Source organism: Sciurus vulgaris (assembly GCF_902686455.1).
Source record: "Sciurus vulgaris genome assembly, chromosome: 2".
NCBI lineage: Eukaryota > Metazoa > Chordata > Mammalia > Rodentia > Sciuridae > Sciurus > Sciurus vulgaris.
This window is the reverse complement of record NC_136462.1, coordinates 123200823-123219918: the sequence shown is the minus strand read 5'-3', so window position 1 is coordinate 123219918 and position 19096 is coordinate 123200823. Positions and strand designations below refer to the sequence as shown.

At 48.6% G+C, this 19096-nt stretch overlaps 1 protein-coding gene across 14 annotated transcripts in view; it reads left to right on the top strand.

Moving 5' to 3' along the window:
* Window positions 1–19096, top strand: part of TMEM266 (transmembrane protein 266) — a 116088-nt gene that overhangs the window by 73235 nt on the left and 23757 nt on the right. For all 14 annotated transcript variants that reach the window (XM_079128880.1, XM_079128889.1, XM_079128886.1 and 11 more), the window contains 3 exons: window positions 10811–10867; window positions 12077–12215; window positions 17061–17176. In XM_079128880.1, the coding sequence (XP_078985006.1) occupies window positions 10811–10867; window positions 12077–12215; window positions 17061–17176 (312 nt within the window). The remainder of the gene's footprint in view (window positions 1–10810; window positions 10868–12076; window positions 12216–17060; window positions 17177–19096) is intronic.

Here is a 19096-nt window from a genome sequence, read left to right as displayed (position 1 = left end):
CTCTGCTCCTCCATCACCTCTTCCAGCCTGTCCTGCCCACCCCACCCTCGTGGACCACCCCTGCTCTCAGCTTGTTGGTGTAACCCATTGTTATTTCCTCCTTGAGCTGAGGTTTTTGTCCCCAGTTCCACTGTCTTCCTTCATCACCTGGCACAGGGCTGGGCATTTGGCACCCTCCACCAAAGAAGCAAATACATTCAGTATGTTTGTGAGAAAGTCCTCAGGACCTCATTCCCACTTTTTCCGTTGCCTTGATCTTGACAATGATCTTGGAGAGCTTTCAGGTTGAATATAAGGATGACTTTTCTAAGCAAGTAGTAATGCACTACTCTAGACAGGACCAAGCCCATGGTTAGTTGGAGCCTGCAGCTCAGGCTAGATAGTAACTCGCTGAGCTACTGGGCCAGGGATTAAAACGCTGGAAGGGCCATGCATTTAAGATCCACCCCACAGCTCCGAGATTCTATGAATAAACCCAGACCCAGAATGTTCTTTCTCCAGTAAAAGCACATCTTTGCCCACTCTCAGCCTCAGCAGCAGACTGAGCCTGATGCTCAGCCCTCAGGGTTACGTTCAGAAGGGCCTGGGAGGCCACCAAGCCTACAATTTAGATGACTTCTCCTGCCTCATCTACTCCAGGGTGAGCTCCAAGACTCTATCTAATTACTGTGATGTAGGGAAAAGGAAAAAATCTCGATGTTTACAAAAATGATTCTTCCCACTGTATAAAATTAAGGAAACTAGGACAAGCCAAAATAAGAAAACCAAAACCCCCATAGTCCCATCATAGATGACCACTGTTAACATCATCTAAGAACACCAGGCCTTTCCACGCCTGTGTCTCTACCCATGTTTTCCTCACTTCCCTTTTGGTCCAGTTGTATTTCGTTAATGTCCTTCCTTGCTGTTGGATATTTTTTTTCCAACAACTTATTTAGAGCATTAGGAAGTATCTTGCAGAAGTCATTTCATGCACAGCTGGGTTCCCGTCACCCAGCCCTGTCAAGCCCTAATGTCTCACCAACTTCTCCCCCATTTCTAATAACCGCATTCATCGTGCCCATGTCCCTTATTTGACCCTCCCCTTGACTTTTAGGATGTCTCCATGTTTCTGCTGTCATAAATGGCACCCGCCCTGAAAGCCCACCCCTTCTTGACAACCACCAACATTGATTTAAAAGTAGCTTCTTGAAAGCAGGAAGGAAATTAGATTCTCAGCCAAACTTACAGTGGCCCACGGCGATCCTTCCATCTCGGCACCTCCTCAAATGAGTTATGGGTGACTCCACCCCTGCCTGCTCCTCTGTGCCCAACTTCTCCCAGCCCCTGCCCTCAGCTGGCACTACTTCCAGTATCACCAGTTGTCATGACTTATCTTCTTACCCAAGTGACCAGTTCACCCATGTGGCGCAGCAGTTGGCAGGACGGTAGGCAGACTCTCACCAGCTGTGTGTCCCTGGGAAGTCACTTCACTACCCTGAGCTTCAATCTCCCTCATCTGAGATAAATTTAAAATGCCCATCTTAGAGGAATTTTTTGTGACGAATGAAGATAATGCATATAAAGTTCCTATATTAGTTTAGATTCTCCTGGGAAACAAAACCAATAGGAAAGACAAAGATATATTCATCATGGAATTGATGCACAATTACTGAGGCTAAGAAGCCTCAGGTGAGGACTTTGCTCTTTACAAACTCGAAAACACCTCCAGGTGTCCGCCCATGGTCTTGCCCACCCTCCCACCTGTGCTGGACATGATGGCTGTGCTGGACAGATGAACTGTCTTCCAGTGGCTTTCCTCCCCCTGAACACCTAGGCTGTACCTTCTTTCACCCTGACACATCATTCACTATTTCCACATCTGCTTTCTGTCCTTACATTTTGAGATTCAGGCAAAGATGCCCAGTGGCTTTATCTGGCACAGAATTTCTTTTTATTTTCTCTACTGCTTTGGCAATTTTCAAGAAAAGAAAGAGGTAGTTTTCAAATCATTGCCTTGCTTGTTGATTTGTTAAAATAAATTTTCAAAATTTGAGACTTAGGGTACCAATATAGTCTATAGAACAAAACGCAAATAGAAATGGCTTTGCTAATGCTAAGCACATACTGTTTTTACACTTTATACTTAGCCTATTTTATGGACATTTTAAAACCTTTTTATTCTTGGACAAACATCTTCAATTTTTATTCCAAAAGGCGAAGCACGATTTTGGTGTGTTCGTCTTATTCACTGATGGTGCTGTGTTGGTGTTTGTCCGCGAGCGAACGGTGAAGTCTCTCTGTCAGAGGGCCCTCACTGATGTCCAAAGCCCTGCTCTCCTCCTGTCCTGCTGGCTTGTAGAAGAGCTGGATTTGATGCTGTTTCCTTGTATGTTTTTAATAAATCAAAACATTTTGTTAAAAACTGAAAGCATTCCCCCTAAAAACTGGAACAAGGCAGGGATGTCCTCTTTCACCACTTCTATTCAATATTGTCCTTGAAACTCTAGCCAGAGCAATTAGACAGACCAAAGAAATTAAAGGGATACAAATTGGAAAAGAAGAACTCAAACCAGAAGAACTCAAACTCTTTGCTGATGATATGATTATATACTTAGAGGAACCAGGAAATTCCACCAGAAAACTCTTAGAACTCATAAGTGAATTCAGTAAAGTAGCAGGTTACAAGATCAATGCTCATAAATCTAATGCATTTTTATACATAAGTGATGAATCTTTGGAAAGAATAATTAGGAAAACTACCCCATTCACAATAGCCTCGAAAAAAATAAAATACTTGGGAATCAATCTCACAAAAGAGGTGAAAGACCTCTACAATGAGAACTGCAGAACACTAAAGAAAGAAATTAAAGAAAACCTTAGAAGATGGAAAGATCTCCCATGTTCCTGGATAGGAAGAATTAATTTTGTCAAAATGGCCACACTACCAAAAGTGCTATACAGATTTAATGCAATTCCAATTAAAATCCCAATGGTGTACCTTACAGAAATAGAGCAAACAATTATGAAATTCATCTGGAAGAATAAGAAACCCAGAATAGCTAAAGCAATCCTTAGCAGGAAGAGCGAAGCAGGGGGTATCACAATACCAGATCTTCAACTCTACTACAAAGCAATAGTAACAAAAACAGCATGGTATTGGTACCAAATAGAAAGGTAGATCAATGGAACAAAATAGAGGACATGGACGCAAACCCAAATAAATACAATTTTCTCATACTAGACAAAGGGACCAAAAATATGCAATGGAGAAAAGATAGCCTCTTCAACAAATGGTGCTGGGAGAATTGGAAATCCATATGCAACAGAATGAAACTAAACCCATATCTCTCACCATGCATGAAACTAAACTCAAAATGGATTAAGGACCTCGGAATCAGACCAGAGACCCTGCAAATTATAGAAGAAAAAGTAGGTCCAGATCTTCAACATGTCGGCTTAGGACCAGACTTCCTCAACAGGACTCCCATAGCACAAGAAATAAGAGCAAGAATCAACCACTGGGATAGATTCAAACTAAAAAGCTTTCTCTCAGCAAAGGAAACTATCAGCAATGCGAGGAAAGAGCCTACAGAGTGGGAGAAAATCTTTGCCAATCATACTTCAGATAGAGCACTAATCTCCAGAATCTATAAAGAATTCAAAACACTCCACACCAAGAATACAAATAATCCAATCGACAAATGGGCTAAGGAAATGAATAGACACTTCACAGAAGAAGATCTACAAGCAATCAACAAACATATGGAAAAATGTTCAACATCTCTAGTAATAAGAGAAATGCAAATCAAAACCACCCTAAGATTCCATCTCACCCCAATTAGAATGGCGATTATCAAGAATACGAGCAACAACAGGTGTTGGCGAGGATGTGGGGAGAAAGGTACACTCATACACTGCTGGTGGGGCTGCAAATTAGTGCAGCCACTCTGGAAAGCAGTGTGGAGATTCCTTAGAAAACTTGGAATGGAACCACCATTTGACCCAGCTATCCCACTCCTTGGCCTATACCCAAAGGACTTAAAATCAGCATACTACAGAAATACAGCCACATCAATGTTCATAGCTGCTCAATTCACAATAGCCAGACTGTGGAACCAACCTAGATGCCCTTCAATTGATGAGTGGATAAAGAAACTGTGGTATATATATACTATGGAATATTACTCAGCCATAAAGAATGATAAAATTATGACATTTGCAGGCAAATGGATGAAATTGGAGAATATCATGCTAAGTGAGATAAGCCAATCTCAAAAAACCAAAGGACGAATGATATTGCTAATAAGTGGATGATGACACATAATGGGGGGAGGGAGGGGTTAGTGTTAGGGTTAGAGTTAGGGTGAGGGAGGGGGGCAAGAATGGAGGAAGGAAGGACTGTATAGAGGGAAAAGAGGAGTGGGAGGGGTGGGGGGAAGGGAAAAAAATAACAGAATGAATCAAACAACATTACCCTATGTAAATTTATGATTACATAAATGGTATGCCTTTATGCCATGTACAGAGAAACAACATGTATCCCATTTGTTTACAATAAAAAAAACACATCAAGAAAAAAAAATGAGCAAAGGACATGAACAGACATTTCTCTAAAGATGATATACAAATGGCCGATGCATACATGAAAAAATACTAAGCATCCCTAATTATCAAAATGTAAATTAAGGCCACAATGGAATGTCATCTAGCTTGTGTTAGAATAGCTTTTGTTGAGAGGATGGAAAGATAGTATTGGAGACGATGCAGAAAGAAGGGATCTCTCATACATTACTGGTGGGGATGTAAATTAGTACAGCCATCATGGAAAACAGTAAGGAAGTTTTTCAAAAGAAACTGAAACTACAACTACCAGTAATGGTACATCCGGATCTAGCAAATTGAATGAGTAGGTTAAAGGGATATCTGCACTCCAATGTTTACTGCATTATTCACAATAGCAAAGATATGGAAACAACCTGAGTATCCAGTAGAACTCTATTTAGCATTAAAAATAAGTGGAAATCTCTCCTAATTTTTATAATTTGCTTAGAAGAATAATTCATTACAAAGTTATATAAATATCTGTGCTATTGTCTCACTTCTTATTCTTTGTTCTTATATTTTAGTATTCAATCTACAAAGATTTGATTTGATTTTGAATTTGTGGAATGTGAGCAATCAGGTATTTTCACACTATTTGCTAAAAGTATATATATTGTCAGCATTGTAAAAAAAAAATTTTTTTGTTAATGAATTTTAGTGCTGACCAATAAGGACAACAAGACCACGAATTTAAAATAGAGAATAGTTATCAAAGTTGAGAAATATTTTATGAACTTACTATGAAACCCATTTATCTTAAACTACTGTGATGTAATGGGTATCTGTCAGGCTGTTGGTGTGCTCTTATTCCATCCACAGAGCCCAGATCCACACATGGGACATGGGGGCTGCACCAACAGCACACGTTTCTAGGTCCCAAGCAGGGTGTTCTAGGACAGTAAATTTGCCAAACTGACAAGAAAGACACTGCTCAGGCTGGGGTTGATGACAAGCCTTATAGCAAATGGGAGACCCTGGCATCCCGGGGTGGGGGAGTTGGAGGCAGGAGTGGGGCCTGACAAACTTGGCATTTCTGAGAAATCACCCTGGCAGCCAGGGTAGAGCAGGACTTGGAGGTGGGAGAGAACTGCGATTTAGAGACCAGATAGGAGGCACAGGAGAGGGGTTGAAGGTTTAAACCAGAAAAGTGGCAGTGGAGACAAAGCAAGACTCAGGAACCAAACTGGGCAGGATTGGGGGATTGACCCAAGAGGGGTGAGGAGGAGTGTGTGAGGGACCGGGAGCAGGACAGCACGACTCCCAGGGGTCTGGCTTAGTCAACAAGGGCACGGCGATGCCCCCTTCTCTCCCCGGCAGCAGGCTGGAGATGTGGATTTAGGAGCCTCAGAGCACCAGGTGGTAGATGAAGCCAAGATTGTCCGTGGATGGGGGAAACTGAGGAGAGAAGACCGTGATCCCTGGGAAACAATTTTGGTGTAGGCAGAGGACCAGGAACCTGCAGAGGTGACTGGGAAGGTGTATCCAGGAGGCAGGAGGAAAAACCAGAGTGGGGAATGTTCTGGGAAACAAAGGAGGAGTACCTTCCCAGCCAGGCAGTCAGCAGAGCCACATGCTGCTGGCCTGAGCGAGGGGGACAGCAGGAGGCTCTCGCTGTGGCCGTGAGGCCAGGAGGGCGCAGTAGCCCAGGGCTGAGTGGGTTACCTGAGCAGCAGGGGCCAACTTCAGGTCGCATCAAGTAAAATGGAGAGACTTCGTTCAAGACTCTGCCTGGGGAGGAGGGAGGACGGGCAGCGTCTGAAGGGAGGGAGCCTCGGGGTCAGTGGGAGTGGTGGCGGGTGCATTTAGACTTGAGAATATCCCTACTCTGGGAGGAAGTTCTGGGACTAAACTCACACGTCTTGTGTATTTCAGTCTTTCTTCTCCTCAATCAAGGCCAAGGACAGTATTCCATGCACTGTGAGCCCTCAGTCAATGTCATGTGTCTGCCACCCTAGGGCAAAGCATAAGGACATACAACTTAATCAGTTAGCTGGCCCTGGGAGGTTTCCACCACTGTGTCTGCTCAGAGGGCCCACCTTCAGCTCCTAGAGAAAACAGGTCCTGGGAAGAGTCAGTCGGGGATCACCAGCCCCCATTCTCAGAGTTTGGGAGGAAGTGAGGCTGTTCACTCCTGAGAGCTCCTGGTTTCCACCCCCATCCCCAGGGGGCGCTCTTGGGCTGCCCTGCAATTCTGTCAAACTGCACTAGTGACCTGGCAAAACTCAAGCACTTACCAGTTAAAGACTGGTTGCCCACATTTCTTACTGTTGTTTTGTAACTGGGTCCTGGGATCCATATGTTCCTCTTGCAATTCTAGTTTAACTAGCTCAAGAGCAGACTTCTGGAGGAAGCACCAGGAGTCAGCCCCCCACCTCCTCAAGTCATGCACCACTGGTCCCGTGACCTAGCCAAGCAGCAGCAATGCTGCCACAGGCTCAGGGCTAGGCCTGCGCTGCTCCCTTTTCCCTGGCTGGGGGACCCCACTTTGGGATGACTGTGCAGGGCACAAAGGTGTGGACAGCCCCCAGTCTACTCTTGAAGTAGTGAGCCAAGTAATCTCCTTCTGCCAAAACAAAGGCTTCCTTTTTTAATTTGGACAAAACCACCTTCTAGAATATCAGTTGCATCTGCCCAAACTAGAGGAGCCTCATCAGGCCCTTCCCAGGGAGAGAGGCTGATTGTCTGGAGGGGAAGAGTTAGGGGCCACAGGCCGAGGACAGGAGGTCCTTACTGCCACTTGACTGAGGCAGGGTCTTGACCAGACACAAGGGCCAGGACTTCCCACCCCCATCTCCTGCTGCCTGAAGACTGGACCCCTTCCCTCAGGGAAGTCAACTTTCCCTTCCTTGGAAGAGATGAAGGGAGTCTCTTCCCAGAAGAGCAAGGTGGAAGGGGAGAGTTGCCCAGGAGACAAAAGGTTCACCTGCCACTAAAGCCTCAGTTTCTGCTTCTGTCAATGACAGAAAATTTTGGCTCACAGTGAGAGCTTAAAAAATGATGCATCCTGAAGGTTTTTCCAGGCTCTGGCCTGTCTTGCTTATCAGAGCAGCCTCCTAAAGGCCAATGGGATGAAGGAAGCCAGAGGCTTTAGCCCCAGGTGGGAAAAGAGGAGTCCAGTTCATTCAGCTCCTCCCTCAAAGCCCCTTGCAACTCTCAGGGGTGGGCAGGATGGAAGACTGAGGGCCCTGCAGGTAGGGTAGGGTGATAAAGTCATCTCTGCTCATTGTCCTGCATGGAACTCCTGCTTCCAACAGCCTGTGTGACCTTGGGCAGCTTTCTTAACCTCTCTGTAAACTGAGAATCACATGTAAGGAGGGCTGGCCCAGAATCTGGCTCTTATTGGCATATATAAGCCGGCATGAGGGGCAGTAGATCTATTCTTGGTCCAGATGGGTGGAGGAGGGTTGGCCAATGTGGTTAGTGAGGACAGTGAGAGCCAGAAAGAGGACCAGACTTTTGACTCCAAATCTGATGCTCTTTCTAGTTGTATCTGGGCATGTGGTCTCTCCTGCCGCAACTTGGAGCAGTTATCGCCTTATACAGCCTGTGATTCTATTGGGTGTCCCATGGGGCTTTGTTTAAAAAGCACATCCCAAACCTTGAACTCAGAGGTTTTGATATCCGGGGTCTCCAAGAGAAGAATCTGAAAACAGAAGCTCCTGCTGTTGCTGGCAGAGGATCCTGGCCTGCACATTGAGAAGCAAGCACAGTAGGCTATAGCTAAGTCAGCCTGTGTTCTCAGCAGGTAGAGATGGTGGAGCAAGTCCCTGTCGCTGGGATAAGCCAGCAGGCAGTGGGGTGTCACAGAGTTGGGCTCTCACTGTGGCTTTGAGCCTGACCTGGAGCAACTGTCTCCAGGCCACACTCCCCGAGGTGTGTCCCCAGCCCTCTCTCTACAGCTGCCTTTAGAGTGGAGGTTGCTGGGGGCTGGGGAGGGGAGAATGGGTACAGAATTTCAGTTCGGAGTGATGAGGAAGTTCTGGAGAGGGGTGGTGGAGATGAGTGCAGTCACGTGAATGCGATGTAACAGAACTGTGCACTCAGAGCAGAGAAAGTGGACGAGCTCCCTGTGGTGTGTGTACCACTGTTCCAAAAACAGAAGGAAGAGGAGAAGCAACAGCAGCAGCCATATCTGGATGGACCTGTTTTGGTTTCTGCTAGCCTGGTCTATTTGTTTTGGGAATCCCAGAATTAGGATTTGGGGGTGGATATAGCCAATGCAGCATTTCAGAGGAGACAAGCACCAAGTTTCAAGTTGAGTTCACTAGAGGGATTGGACTACAACAAAATACACCAAGACAATATGTGGCGTTCTTACCCAGCTTGAATCTACCATGCAGACTGGAAAGCCTCTGGACAAATACCAACCTCTTTAGCAACAGCCTGTGTGACATTGGGCAGCTTCCTTAACCTCTCTGTAAACCAAGAATCACACGTAAGGAGCGCTGGCCCAGGGTCTGGCTCTTATTGGCATATATAATATGGCAGGTGTTATTCTCATCAATACTTGAAAGAATTGTATCATCTAACCCACCTCTCCATCAGAAGAGGAAACTGAGGCCCAAAGAGGGGATTTGATTTGCCCAAGGCCACACAACCAGCCCATTCCTGAACTGTGACCTCAAGATATCTTGGGTCCCCACCCAGATCTCTTCAGCCCCTAGTTGTCTTGAAGCTAAGCCTGGCTGAATAACCCAGAGACTGGGAAGTATAGAGGAATGGCTATCAGGCTGCCACATGTTCTCACTCAAAGAAGGTGACATAACTGACTGCCACCAGGGTCCCCCTTCTCATCCCTTCACAGAAACGAGGATAGTCCCTTAAGGGGAAGAGTGGATTTCACCAGTCAAGTCTTTTTTCAGCATAGGAAGCATGGTGACCCATGGACTAACCACAGCTTCCCTGGGTTCAGAAGGCACATGGAAGAAGTCACCGTGGCTCAAGGGAGAGCCTGCAGCAAATGCACCAGGATGACCCAAGTTAGTCTTTAGGAATCTTCTCTGGGGGAAGATGCACCGTTGGTGAAGAAACCACTCCTGAAGGCAGCGGCATTTAGGAAGTGCTCACTCAGGCGTGCACTGGTTCACTCACTCACAATGCACACCCACACAGAACTGCGCCATGCCAGGGAGGAGGGATGGGAAGAGAGACCACACAGTGTCTCTTGAGCCTTCACTAAGGGATGGGGTGGGTGATTGCAAGACATGGTGCAGAGCTATAGGAGGGTGCTGACCCAGGGTCTGCACAGACACCAGGGAAAGAGAGCCAGAGAGCCAGAGGAACAGGAAAGAGCTTCACAGAAGTGACACTTGAGATGAGGCCAGAAGGACAAGAGGGGAGAGGACACAGACCAAGGCGCTGTAATGAAAACCAAAAGCACAGGAGCTTCGACAAGGCAAGGATAATTTCTTTTGTGGAAGGACAGGTTTTGGGGGTAAGCAGTTAAGGTTGGTGGTGGCTGGGGGTTTTGGGGGGCCCAATAGGCTTACATCTTATTGCCTCTTCCTAGTCGAGGATGGTTCCCCACCACACCCACACACACATTCTAGCCTTTGGGAAGAGGGAAAGAGGAGGAAGAGCAGAGCCTGGTCTATTTAAGGGCTCTTCCAAAATTTGTGCACAGGGCTTCTGCTCACTGGCTGTTGGCCAGAATCTAGTCACAGGCCACTCCTTGATGCAAGGACAACTGGGAAATGTAGTCTTTAGTTGGGCAGCCATGCCAAACCTTCAATCATTGCAATGGACAAAATACAGGGGGAATCAACCATCAGCCTCTACTGCATGTGGAAGCAAGGCAATAGGGAAGAGAGTTTTCACATTCAGAGATTTGTAAGTAGTTTTGCGTCACAATGGGAGTGACAAGAAATGATGCTGGAGAGGCAGGCATGGTCCTGAGTATCATTTCAAGGGGCTCGGGTGTGTTCTATATGTACTGTGAGCTCTGAAGGGTTTTGAGTGAGGGCTGGCACAAATGGTGGGCTGGGAGATGGCGCCAATGTGGGTGGGAAAGGCCAAGCCTGTGGGCAGAGGGGCCACCATGAAGACTGGACACTCCACTCGCCTTGGGGAGGGGAGGGCATGGGAGTGAGGAGGGCGTGGGGAAGGTGAATGCCTTTTCCTATCACTGAACACAGAAATGGTGCTCTGGATTATGAGCTCTGGAATCTTCTCTGCTGCGGGGAAGCACGGCAGAACGATAACCACTCTTCTCACTTCCTCTTCGCAGACTGTTCTACGGATCGTGGTACTGGGGATCTGGGATTACATCGAAAACAAAATAGAGGTGAAGACCAATGACCACCCCAACCCCAACCCAGACATCCTGGCTGCTGGGAAGTGTCACGGTCCCATCCATTCCAGGGTGGGAACCACCAGAAGGCTCAGCTCCTCCCTGTACTTGACCACAGGAGTCTCTTCAGCTGTGCATGTGGGGTGGGGTGGGAAGGAGGCAGAGGCTGGGAAGGAGTGAGCTGAGATGGTTTCCAGCAAAAGAACATTCTAAAACATTCTCCTTGAAGTTCTACAAGCTTTTAAAATTTATTCTTGGGTTGGGGGTGTAGCTCAGTGGTAGAGCATCTGCTCAGCATGCTCGAGGGGCTGGGTTCAATCCCCAGCACACACACAAAAATTTATTCTTGAATGAACTTGAAAATTTTTTGAAATATGTTTTGAAACAAATAACTCCACTCCAAAATGGCACAGTGGTCAGGAGCTACACAGGGAAACTAAAAGTGCCTCATGACCTGGGTTTCTGCTCTGCTTCCGGTAAAAGGGGCTGGGTGTCAGGGGTAGAGATGAGGTGCAAGGGGGCCTGGCTGTCACAGGCAGCTTGGTGCACCCAGGCCAAGGCAAGGTGTCCAGGGCCTACTGCCCTCTCCTTCCTCCCCTTCAGGCCCAGTGCTGGGAGCTGAAATGAAGAGTCTGGCCCTGAATGACTCAGGCCAAGGCCAAGCTGGGGCATGCAAGGGAGGGTCAGGGCCCAAGATTTAATGGTGATAGCTGGGCACCCCTCCTTTCATAGCCCTGCCCCCTTCTCCATGGGGTTAGGAACTCTGTACCTGCTAGAGGTGACATGTGGGCCCTGGACTCCCACTACCCATGCAGAAAGAAGCACCTGCCCCCAATGCCTACATCAGCCCCCATCCTGCCAGGGATTCAGTTCAGCTTCTGCCCAGGGTCCAGGACACAGAATGCAGGCCCCATTCTGAGAAGGGATAAAGACAGACCAAGGTCACCTGAACCAAGAGCTGAAGATGGGCTACTGTCACTTGGAGGACCAAATGCCCCAGAGCTTGTTCAGTGAGAGGTTCCTCAGGACCGAGGAGGTTCCTCAGGACTAAGGAGGGTCAGGAGAGGCAGCTGGAGACCAGTGACCTTCTGACAGGCTCAGGCCCCTTGGAGAAGGTGACCAGCACCAACTGCCTGCCAGGCTGCTCTCTGGTCCTAGACATGCAACATGGCCCAGAGCACTGAAATATGCCTCCTTTCGCAGGTGTTTGACGGGGCTGTGATCATCCTGTCCTTGGCCCCAATGGTGGCGTCTACCGTGGCCAATGGGCCCAGGAGCCCCTGGGATGCCATCAGCCTCATCATCATGCTCCGTATCTGGCGGGTGAAGAGGGTCATTGATGGTGAGTGGCCTGAGAGGGTCAGTGAGACTGTCAGAAACTTGAGTGATCAACTGAGAGAGGAGAGAGCCTCTGGGGTGCAGGGGTGTCCCTGTCAGTGTTGGGGTAGAGCACAACTCAGCAGGGAGAGAGCCCAGCCCACCCCTGCCATTAGCACTGTGTGTTCAGGATCCACTCACACTGCTCAGGTGTTGCAGGCACACACCTGAGTTTCATTCTGACACAGTCATGTATTGTGTGCCTGCATGACCAGCCCTTCACATAAGAGCCTGTAGCAGGGCCTGCCATGCTGGAAATAACAACTTTTTAAAAAAATTTTTTAGTTGTGGGCGGACACAATACCTTTATTTTCTTGTGGTGCTGAGGATCGAACTTTTAGTGCCTCACACATACTAGGCGAGCGTGCTGCCACTGAGCCACAGCCCCAGCCCCAAGAGCAGCCTTTTATAACCCAGGTGTCTTGACGCATACCTGCTGCTGCCCCCTGTCATGGCCCACAGACTCACTACTGACTCCAGGTCATTGAGTCAAGGCCTTGCACCTGCAGGGTCTTTCCCACCTGTATCCCTAAGGAGAAGCTGAGTGTCCCCAAGCCTGTTGACCAGCAAACAAAGTGGAAAACATTTCCATGGGAGCTTCGGCTTGGCTGGGTTTTGGACTGCGCTTCACTCGTGAAATCTTCAGCATCCTCCTGTCTCTGGGTTTTCATTCCCAGAAAGAGTCTGATCTGCTCCAGCTTTGTCACTGCCTTCGCTCCCACTGGAGACAGAGGCTGCCCTCCCTCCTCAGCCACCAGTGCCTAGAGAGCTGTGCCCAAATCTGGGCAGCTCATATATTCTAGAAGTGGTGACAACTGAGCGGAGGGAAGCCTTGGTGGGGAGGGAACTGGAAACCTCAACCCTGAAGAATGGTGTGGGGTGCTGGGATGGTGACCCAGAGGATAAAGACCCAGGAAGAGGGCTGACATCATCTCAGGGAGGGACAAAGCCCCAGGTCACTGGGTTCCAGAGGGTGCTCCTTGGATGCAGAGGTCACAACAAGGAGGTCCACTTTCTGTCAGCCATACTAGGTACAGAGCCAGCCACAGATGTGCTGTCTACCTTTCCAAGCAAGGTCCCCCCCTGGAGTGACATGTCACAATGATCCCCAAACTTTTATTTTTTCAGTGACAGAGTCTTTCCAGATTGTAAAGTGGAGCTGCTTTGCTTGACTCAGAGTAGGCAGACCCACCTCCATGTCCTCTCCTTGTCCCCAAGGCACCTCTAAGAAACAGTTGGAACATAGTTTAAGAAAGATGTCAAGGTCTCTTCCAGCCCTGAATTTTGATTGCAAATGATAGAAACTGTGGCCATGAGAGTGGACAACAGCATTTGCCCAGCAGGTGAAGGCAAGCAGGGGTGACCTTTCAGGTTTCCCCTCTCTAGGAGGACATTGATCCTGGTTTCCTGACTGTCATCTCATCTCCAGTACAGAATCTTTGTCAAACTCAAATGAGCTGTGGTCCAGCTTTGGAAGGCAGGGAAGTCTCTGAGAGATCATCTAGTCTCTTCCCCTCATTTGACAGATGGGGAAACTGAGGCCAGGAGGGACTGAGGGGCACATGGTGAATCAGGCTCAGAACTACAAGTGGAGCCCAGGACCTGTGACACCCCGCAGTGCTCTTTTGGCAGTTCACTCCACCCCATCTGCTCAGGGCTCTGCTCTTGGCTCTGTCCATGAGAACATCCGCTCCCTTCAGTGCAGGAACGGTGCCTTCTGGCTCTTTTTTGCAAGCTATGGACAGCTGCACACCCTCATACTAATGGATTTTGACAGCCCTGTTGTGAACACCCTTCCCAGCTGTTCCCCCTTTCTCCTGACACATCAGGCACTGGGAGCCTCACAATAGAGATTCACTGGTGAACCAATGGGTGTTAATTTGCTGCTCTCACCCTGGATGTAAACTGGCTTCATCAGGAGCTGGGGAGGTGACAGGAGTTTGGGACAGCTTCTGGATCTGGAGAAAGGTCTCAGGGACATGTGCCTTACCCTCAAGTCTAGAAGCAAACAGAAAAGTCCTGATTTCTCTTCTTTGCATGATGCCTAAAATATCCAGAGAACAGCTGGGTGGAATGGGATCTTACAGAGTGTAGACATCAGGGTTGTAGAATGCAGTTGCAAGACCAAAGGCATCTGAGCAAAGTTTCTGAAGAATCAGGAAGGACTGGGTAATGAGAGATGTGAGAAGGGTATAAAGGCCACAGGTCAGGTTAAGTTGCTACTGAGACTCCCAGGGAGCCCATGGCTGCTAAACTCAGAGGACTGCCAAGGGAGGGGCTCATGGCGGCTGCTTCTAGCTGAGAAATCAGGGGCCTCATGCTCAGAATCGATCTTTCTCCTCTGGGTCTTACTGTGTGTATGAGTTACGAATAGGATCATCTGTAACAGAGACCCAGAATAATGAGGAATTAAACAAAACAGAAGCTTATTTCTCTCACATGGAAGTCTGCAGGTAGATGGCCATCACTACTGACAGGTATTGATATGGCCCTCATTCTCTGCAGTCAAAGACCCCAGGCTCCTATTTTGTCACTCTGCTGCATAGTCACCTCATGGTCTAGGTGACTGTTCCAATGCTGGACATCACATCCTCATTATAGCCAGTAGTAAGAAGGAAGAAGGAAGAAGATAAGAAAAAGGAAGCCCAACTGCCATTTGTTTTATCTATCTGAGAAAGCAACTTTGGTTGATGGGTTGTCTTCGGACACCAAAAAGACTATGTCCTCATTCCCCCTGTGCCTCCAGGACCTCACACTTCTCTACCTGGGAAGGCAATATAAATTGCCTGCTGGTTTCCAAGGCCAAGTCTTCCCCCTTCCTGTGCAGGCTAGCATAGCAACCCAGTAGCAGTACTCTTTCCCTCCAGCACTGCTTGCTGCAGCTATTAGTAAGAACTAGACGTGGATGATGCAGGCCTGAAAGCCCAAATCCCAGCAACTCAGGAGGTGGAGGCAGGAGAATTGCAAATTCAAGTCTAGCCCAGGACACTTAGCCAGACTCTGTCGCAAAATAAAAAATAAAAAGGGCTGGGAGCATAGGTCAGGGATAGAGCACCCTTGGGTTCAATCCCCAGTACTGCACGTACACAAAAATTAGAGGGATGTGAGGAGTGTGGGAAAGAAGTTAGATGCATATAGAGTGATGTGCAGGGAAACAGGAATGCAGCCCGTCTGTAGCCCCCAACAACTTGATCCTGCATTGATTGCACTGCTGTGTCAGATCATGCCTTTCCTTTCTGAATCAGATCAGAGATTTTCACTGCCAGTCATGAGATGTGGGAGTCCAAACTTGGACACCTTCCTAGCCCAAAAGCTTTGAAGTGATTATTCAGGTATGTCTCTCCACCACTGTTCCCGTTTACTTTCTTTCCATCCAGCAGGGAGCGCAATTTCTAGAGCAGTAGTGGAATGTGCGATAGGAATGTCATACTCGATGTCACACTTGTACTTGAAGAGGTCATGAATGTATGAGCATTTTCCAAAACACAAGGTCCCTTCCTTGTTGGATTCCAGTCAGAATCCGTCATTGTCTGCACTCTTGTTGTTCTCCACATAGTGGATAAGGGACTGCTATTTCTCCTTCAGTCACTATACCCATAATTCACAATTTGGGGTCCAGGTTACTCTTTGGCACTGGGATCCCAGACACACCACGCCACATGTCCTTGTCTGCCATCTCGGGCCAGGGTACAAGAGCTGCCTTTTCTTTTTAAGCATCTAAATTGAGATGTAATTCTCATGCCATAAAATCTACCCATTTAAAGGTCACAATTGAATGATTTTTAGTATACTAATAGAGTTTTGCAACTAACACTGGAGCCTAAGCTTAGTGCATTTTCATCCTTCAGAAAGAAACGTGAGGGCTAGGGATATAGCTCAGTTGGTAGAGTGCTTGCCTCATAAGCACAAGGCCCTGGGTTCGATCCCCAGCACAGCAAAAAAGAAAAAAGAAAAGAAAGAAACATGATACTCTTGAGCAGTCACCTCCATTCCCCACCCCCGCAAGCCCTGGGTGTGCTTCTGTCCATTTCTATGAAGTTGCCTACTCTGGCCATTTCAGAGAGATGACATGGAGTCTTTTGTGTCTGGTCTCTTTTGCTTACCATACTGTTTTCAAGGCTCATCTGTGCTGTGGCATGTAACAACAGTACCTCATTCCTCCCAGAGTGTCTCTTGGTAGGGATAGGACACATTGTATCTATCCATGCATCCCTTGATGAACATTTGGATTGTTGCCACTTTACAGCTATTATGAATAATGCTGTCATGAATGCTCATGTTCAAGTTTTTGTGTGGATGTATGTTTTCATTTCTCTTGGGCACGTAGGCATAGACTTACTGGGTCATATGGTCACCCTCTGTTTAACATTTTGAAGAACTGCCAAATTGTCTTCCAAAATGGTTGCACCCACAGCAATGTATGAGGGTTCCCATACCAACACACCCCACTAACCCCAGCTGCTTTTTAAGGAAGTTTCTGAATGCTGCAGTGTGCTACCTCCAGTGGCACCTGAATGTCCAGAATGTGTCTTTGGATGACTGGTAGGTTCACAAGCTGGGGATCACTCATTATTCCAGGCACCATGCACACCTCCAAAAGTGAAGGGTTTTAACACCATGGGAGAGGAGGAATCTCTTGGACACCATGAGTTCAGGCTGTCCTTTCTGGGATACCTGGTTGTCCCCCTTCCCGTCCCTAGGGATCTGAGCCTGGGCCTCAGAGCTGCTGCTGGCCAAATGGAGGGCTGACTCCTCCCCAGCTTGAGCCCTGCCCCTGCCCAGTTCTTCACAGGCTCTCTCTTTCTTTCAGCATACGTCCTACCAGTGAAGGTGGAGATGGAGATGGTCATCCAGCAGTACGAGAAGGCCAAGGTCACCCAAGACGAGCAGCTGGAGAGACTGACACAGATCTGTCAGGAGCAAGGGGTAATGCACTGCCACTCTCAGATCTGTCCTTGTGTCCAGGCCTCGCTGGGAACATGGCAGTGCCTAAGCCCAGGGGGCCCATGGCTGGGCTCTTGGGGAACCTAAGGCCCAGGGATGGAAACACATCCCCAAGGCCATTCGTGTTCAGCCCAACCAGGCCTGGACTCAGCCCTGACTACCAGGCCAGGGTCCTTGTCACTACACCATGGTGACCCTTCAACTCCCCACCCTGAGCTGCCAAGTTGCCAGCTCAATTCACAGAGTATTCTCAGAGGAGCAGTCCCTTAGGGAAGGCACTCATTCTGTCTGCTAAGGGTTGCTGGGTACCACTGTGTGCCAGTCTCCACCCAGGACCCTCGACACCCCAAAGAGGTATTTAGTGCTCTCTAGCCTCCAGGGACCCTGGCAAAAGCCCTTCAAGGACGTGTCCAGTGGAGCCAATGGGGGGACTGCCCGGAATCCAGTATGGCTCTCGTACATTGGATACTCAGCACCATGGCAGTGGACGTGCACACTGGGGCAGCTTCTCCCCTGATCGGGGTGCTACTCGAGAGTAGGCCTTGGCCAACTCATGTTAGTGCCCCAGTCCGGCCCAGCACTCCTTTAGGTGGGTCTTGGTAAATGTGGATTAAGTGCTTCTCTTGGTCCTCATCCCCAACCTCTCATAGCAGATGCAGGTGGGAAGTCTGTGGAATGTCACTACAAAGTGACCCCAGGAAAACCCCCCTCAGGAAAACACATGCAGCATCTTCAAATTCTACCCCCTGGAGTGTCTGTCACAAACCGAATCTTTTTATCAATTTTGGGGACATACAGTCTTTCATTTTAGCACAGGATACCTCTGTGAGATAAGAGGGGCTATCAGGGATTCTGCCTTCAGTAGCACATTGCCCAAGGGGCCCTGGGAGCAGGGAGATCTATATGGGGTCCTAGACTGGGAAGACAAGCATCCCAGCCCCCACACAGCTGCTTTCAGCCTCATTCATTCTCTCAGCAGGGCCTCCTGCCAGCCAGCACCATTGAGAGCCCACTCTGCACTAGCACCAGGCACTAGGGATGCCACTCTGGATAGGACATGGTCCCTGCCTTCATGGGACTCTGGGTGACTCAGGGAGTTTGGCAGCCCATGTACCAGTAGCAGCAGTAAGGTGCCCTTCATGCTTCATCTGGGGTTCTGTAGGCCAGGGTAGGGAAGGGTCTGCAGAGGAGCTGACCTTTAGCAGGGCCACCTGGGAAGGGAGTCAGGTAGAGGGGCCTGCGTGAGGCCCAGGAGTGAGTGTTGTGGTGGGAGCACAAGGCAGTTCTCAATGTTAGCAAGGGGAGGTAGCCAGAGGACTTGGGGTGGCCCGGGAAGGGTCCAGGCTGACCAGGGCATTTGGGCTTCATCACAGGAAAGAGGAAGCCCAGAGTGCTGGAAGCAGGGTGGGAGCTGTCTTCTCTGTGAGTTTTTGATGGAATGTTCTGGCTGCAGCTGGAGGATGGGTCGGAGAGGATAGGAGTGGGACAGGAAGGCAAGTTACCATTGCAACCACTCAGATGAGAACAGGGCTGGTAAACTTAGGCAGAGGGAAGAGTAGGGCATGGGAGTAAATTAGGACAATTCTGGGTGTTAACATGAAACCAACTAGAAAGTGACCGGGTAGTTCTCAGTGCACTGTATAGTAGGAGGATGAGTACTGTCCACCGCTGCTAATGGCCAGGGGAAAGACACTGACCCAGGGCTGCACCCGCCCCTGGCAAATTTATAGCCACCCAGCTCAGCAGAGAACACGCCGACCTGCCACACGCCTCACATCAGCAGCACATGTGCCACGTGGCCAGGAGAAAATCCTAATGGCAAGCTCACCTCCCACAGTTTCCACCCTGACCCCTGTCTTGGACCCCCCCAGGGACCCCAGATTTCTGCAGTTCAAATTGCTC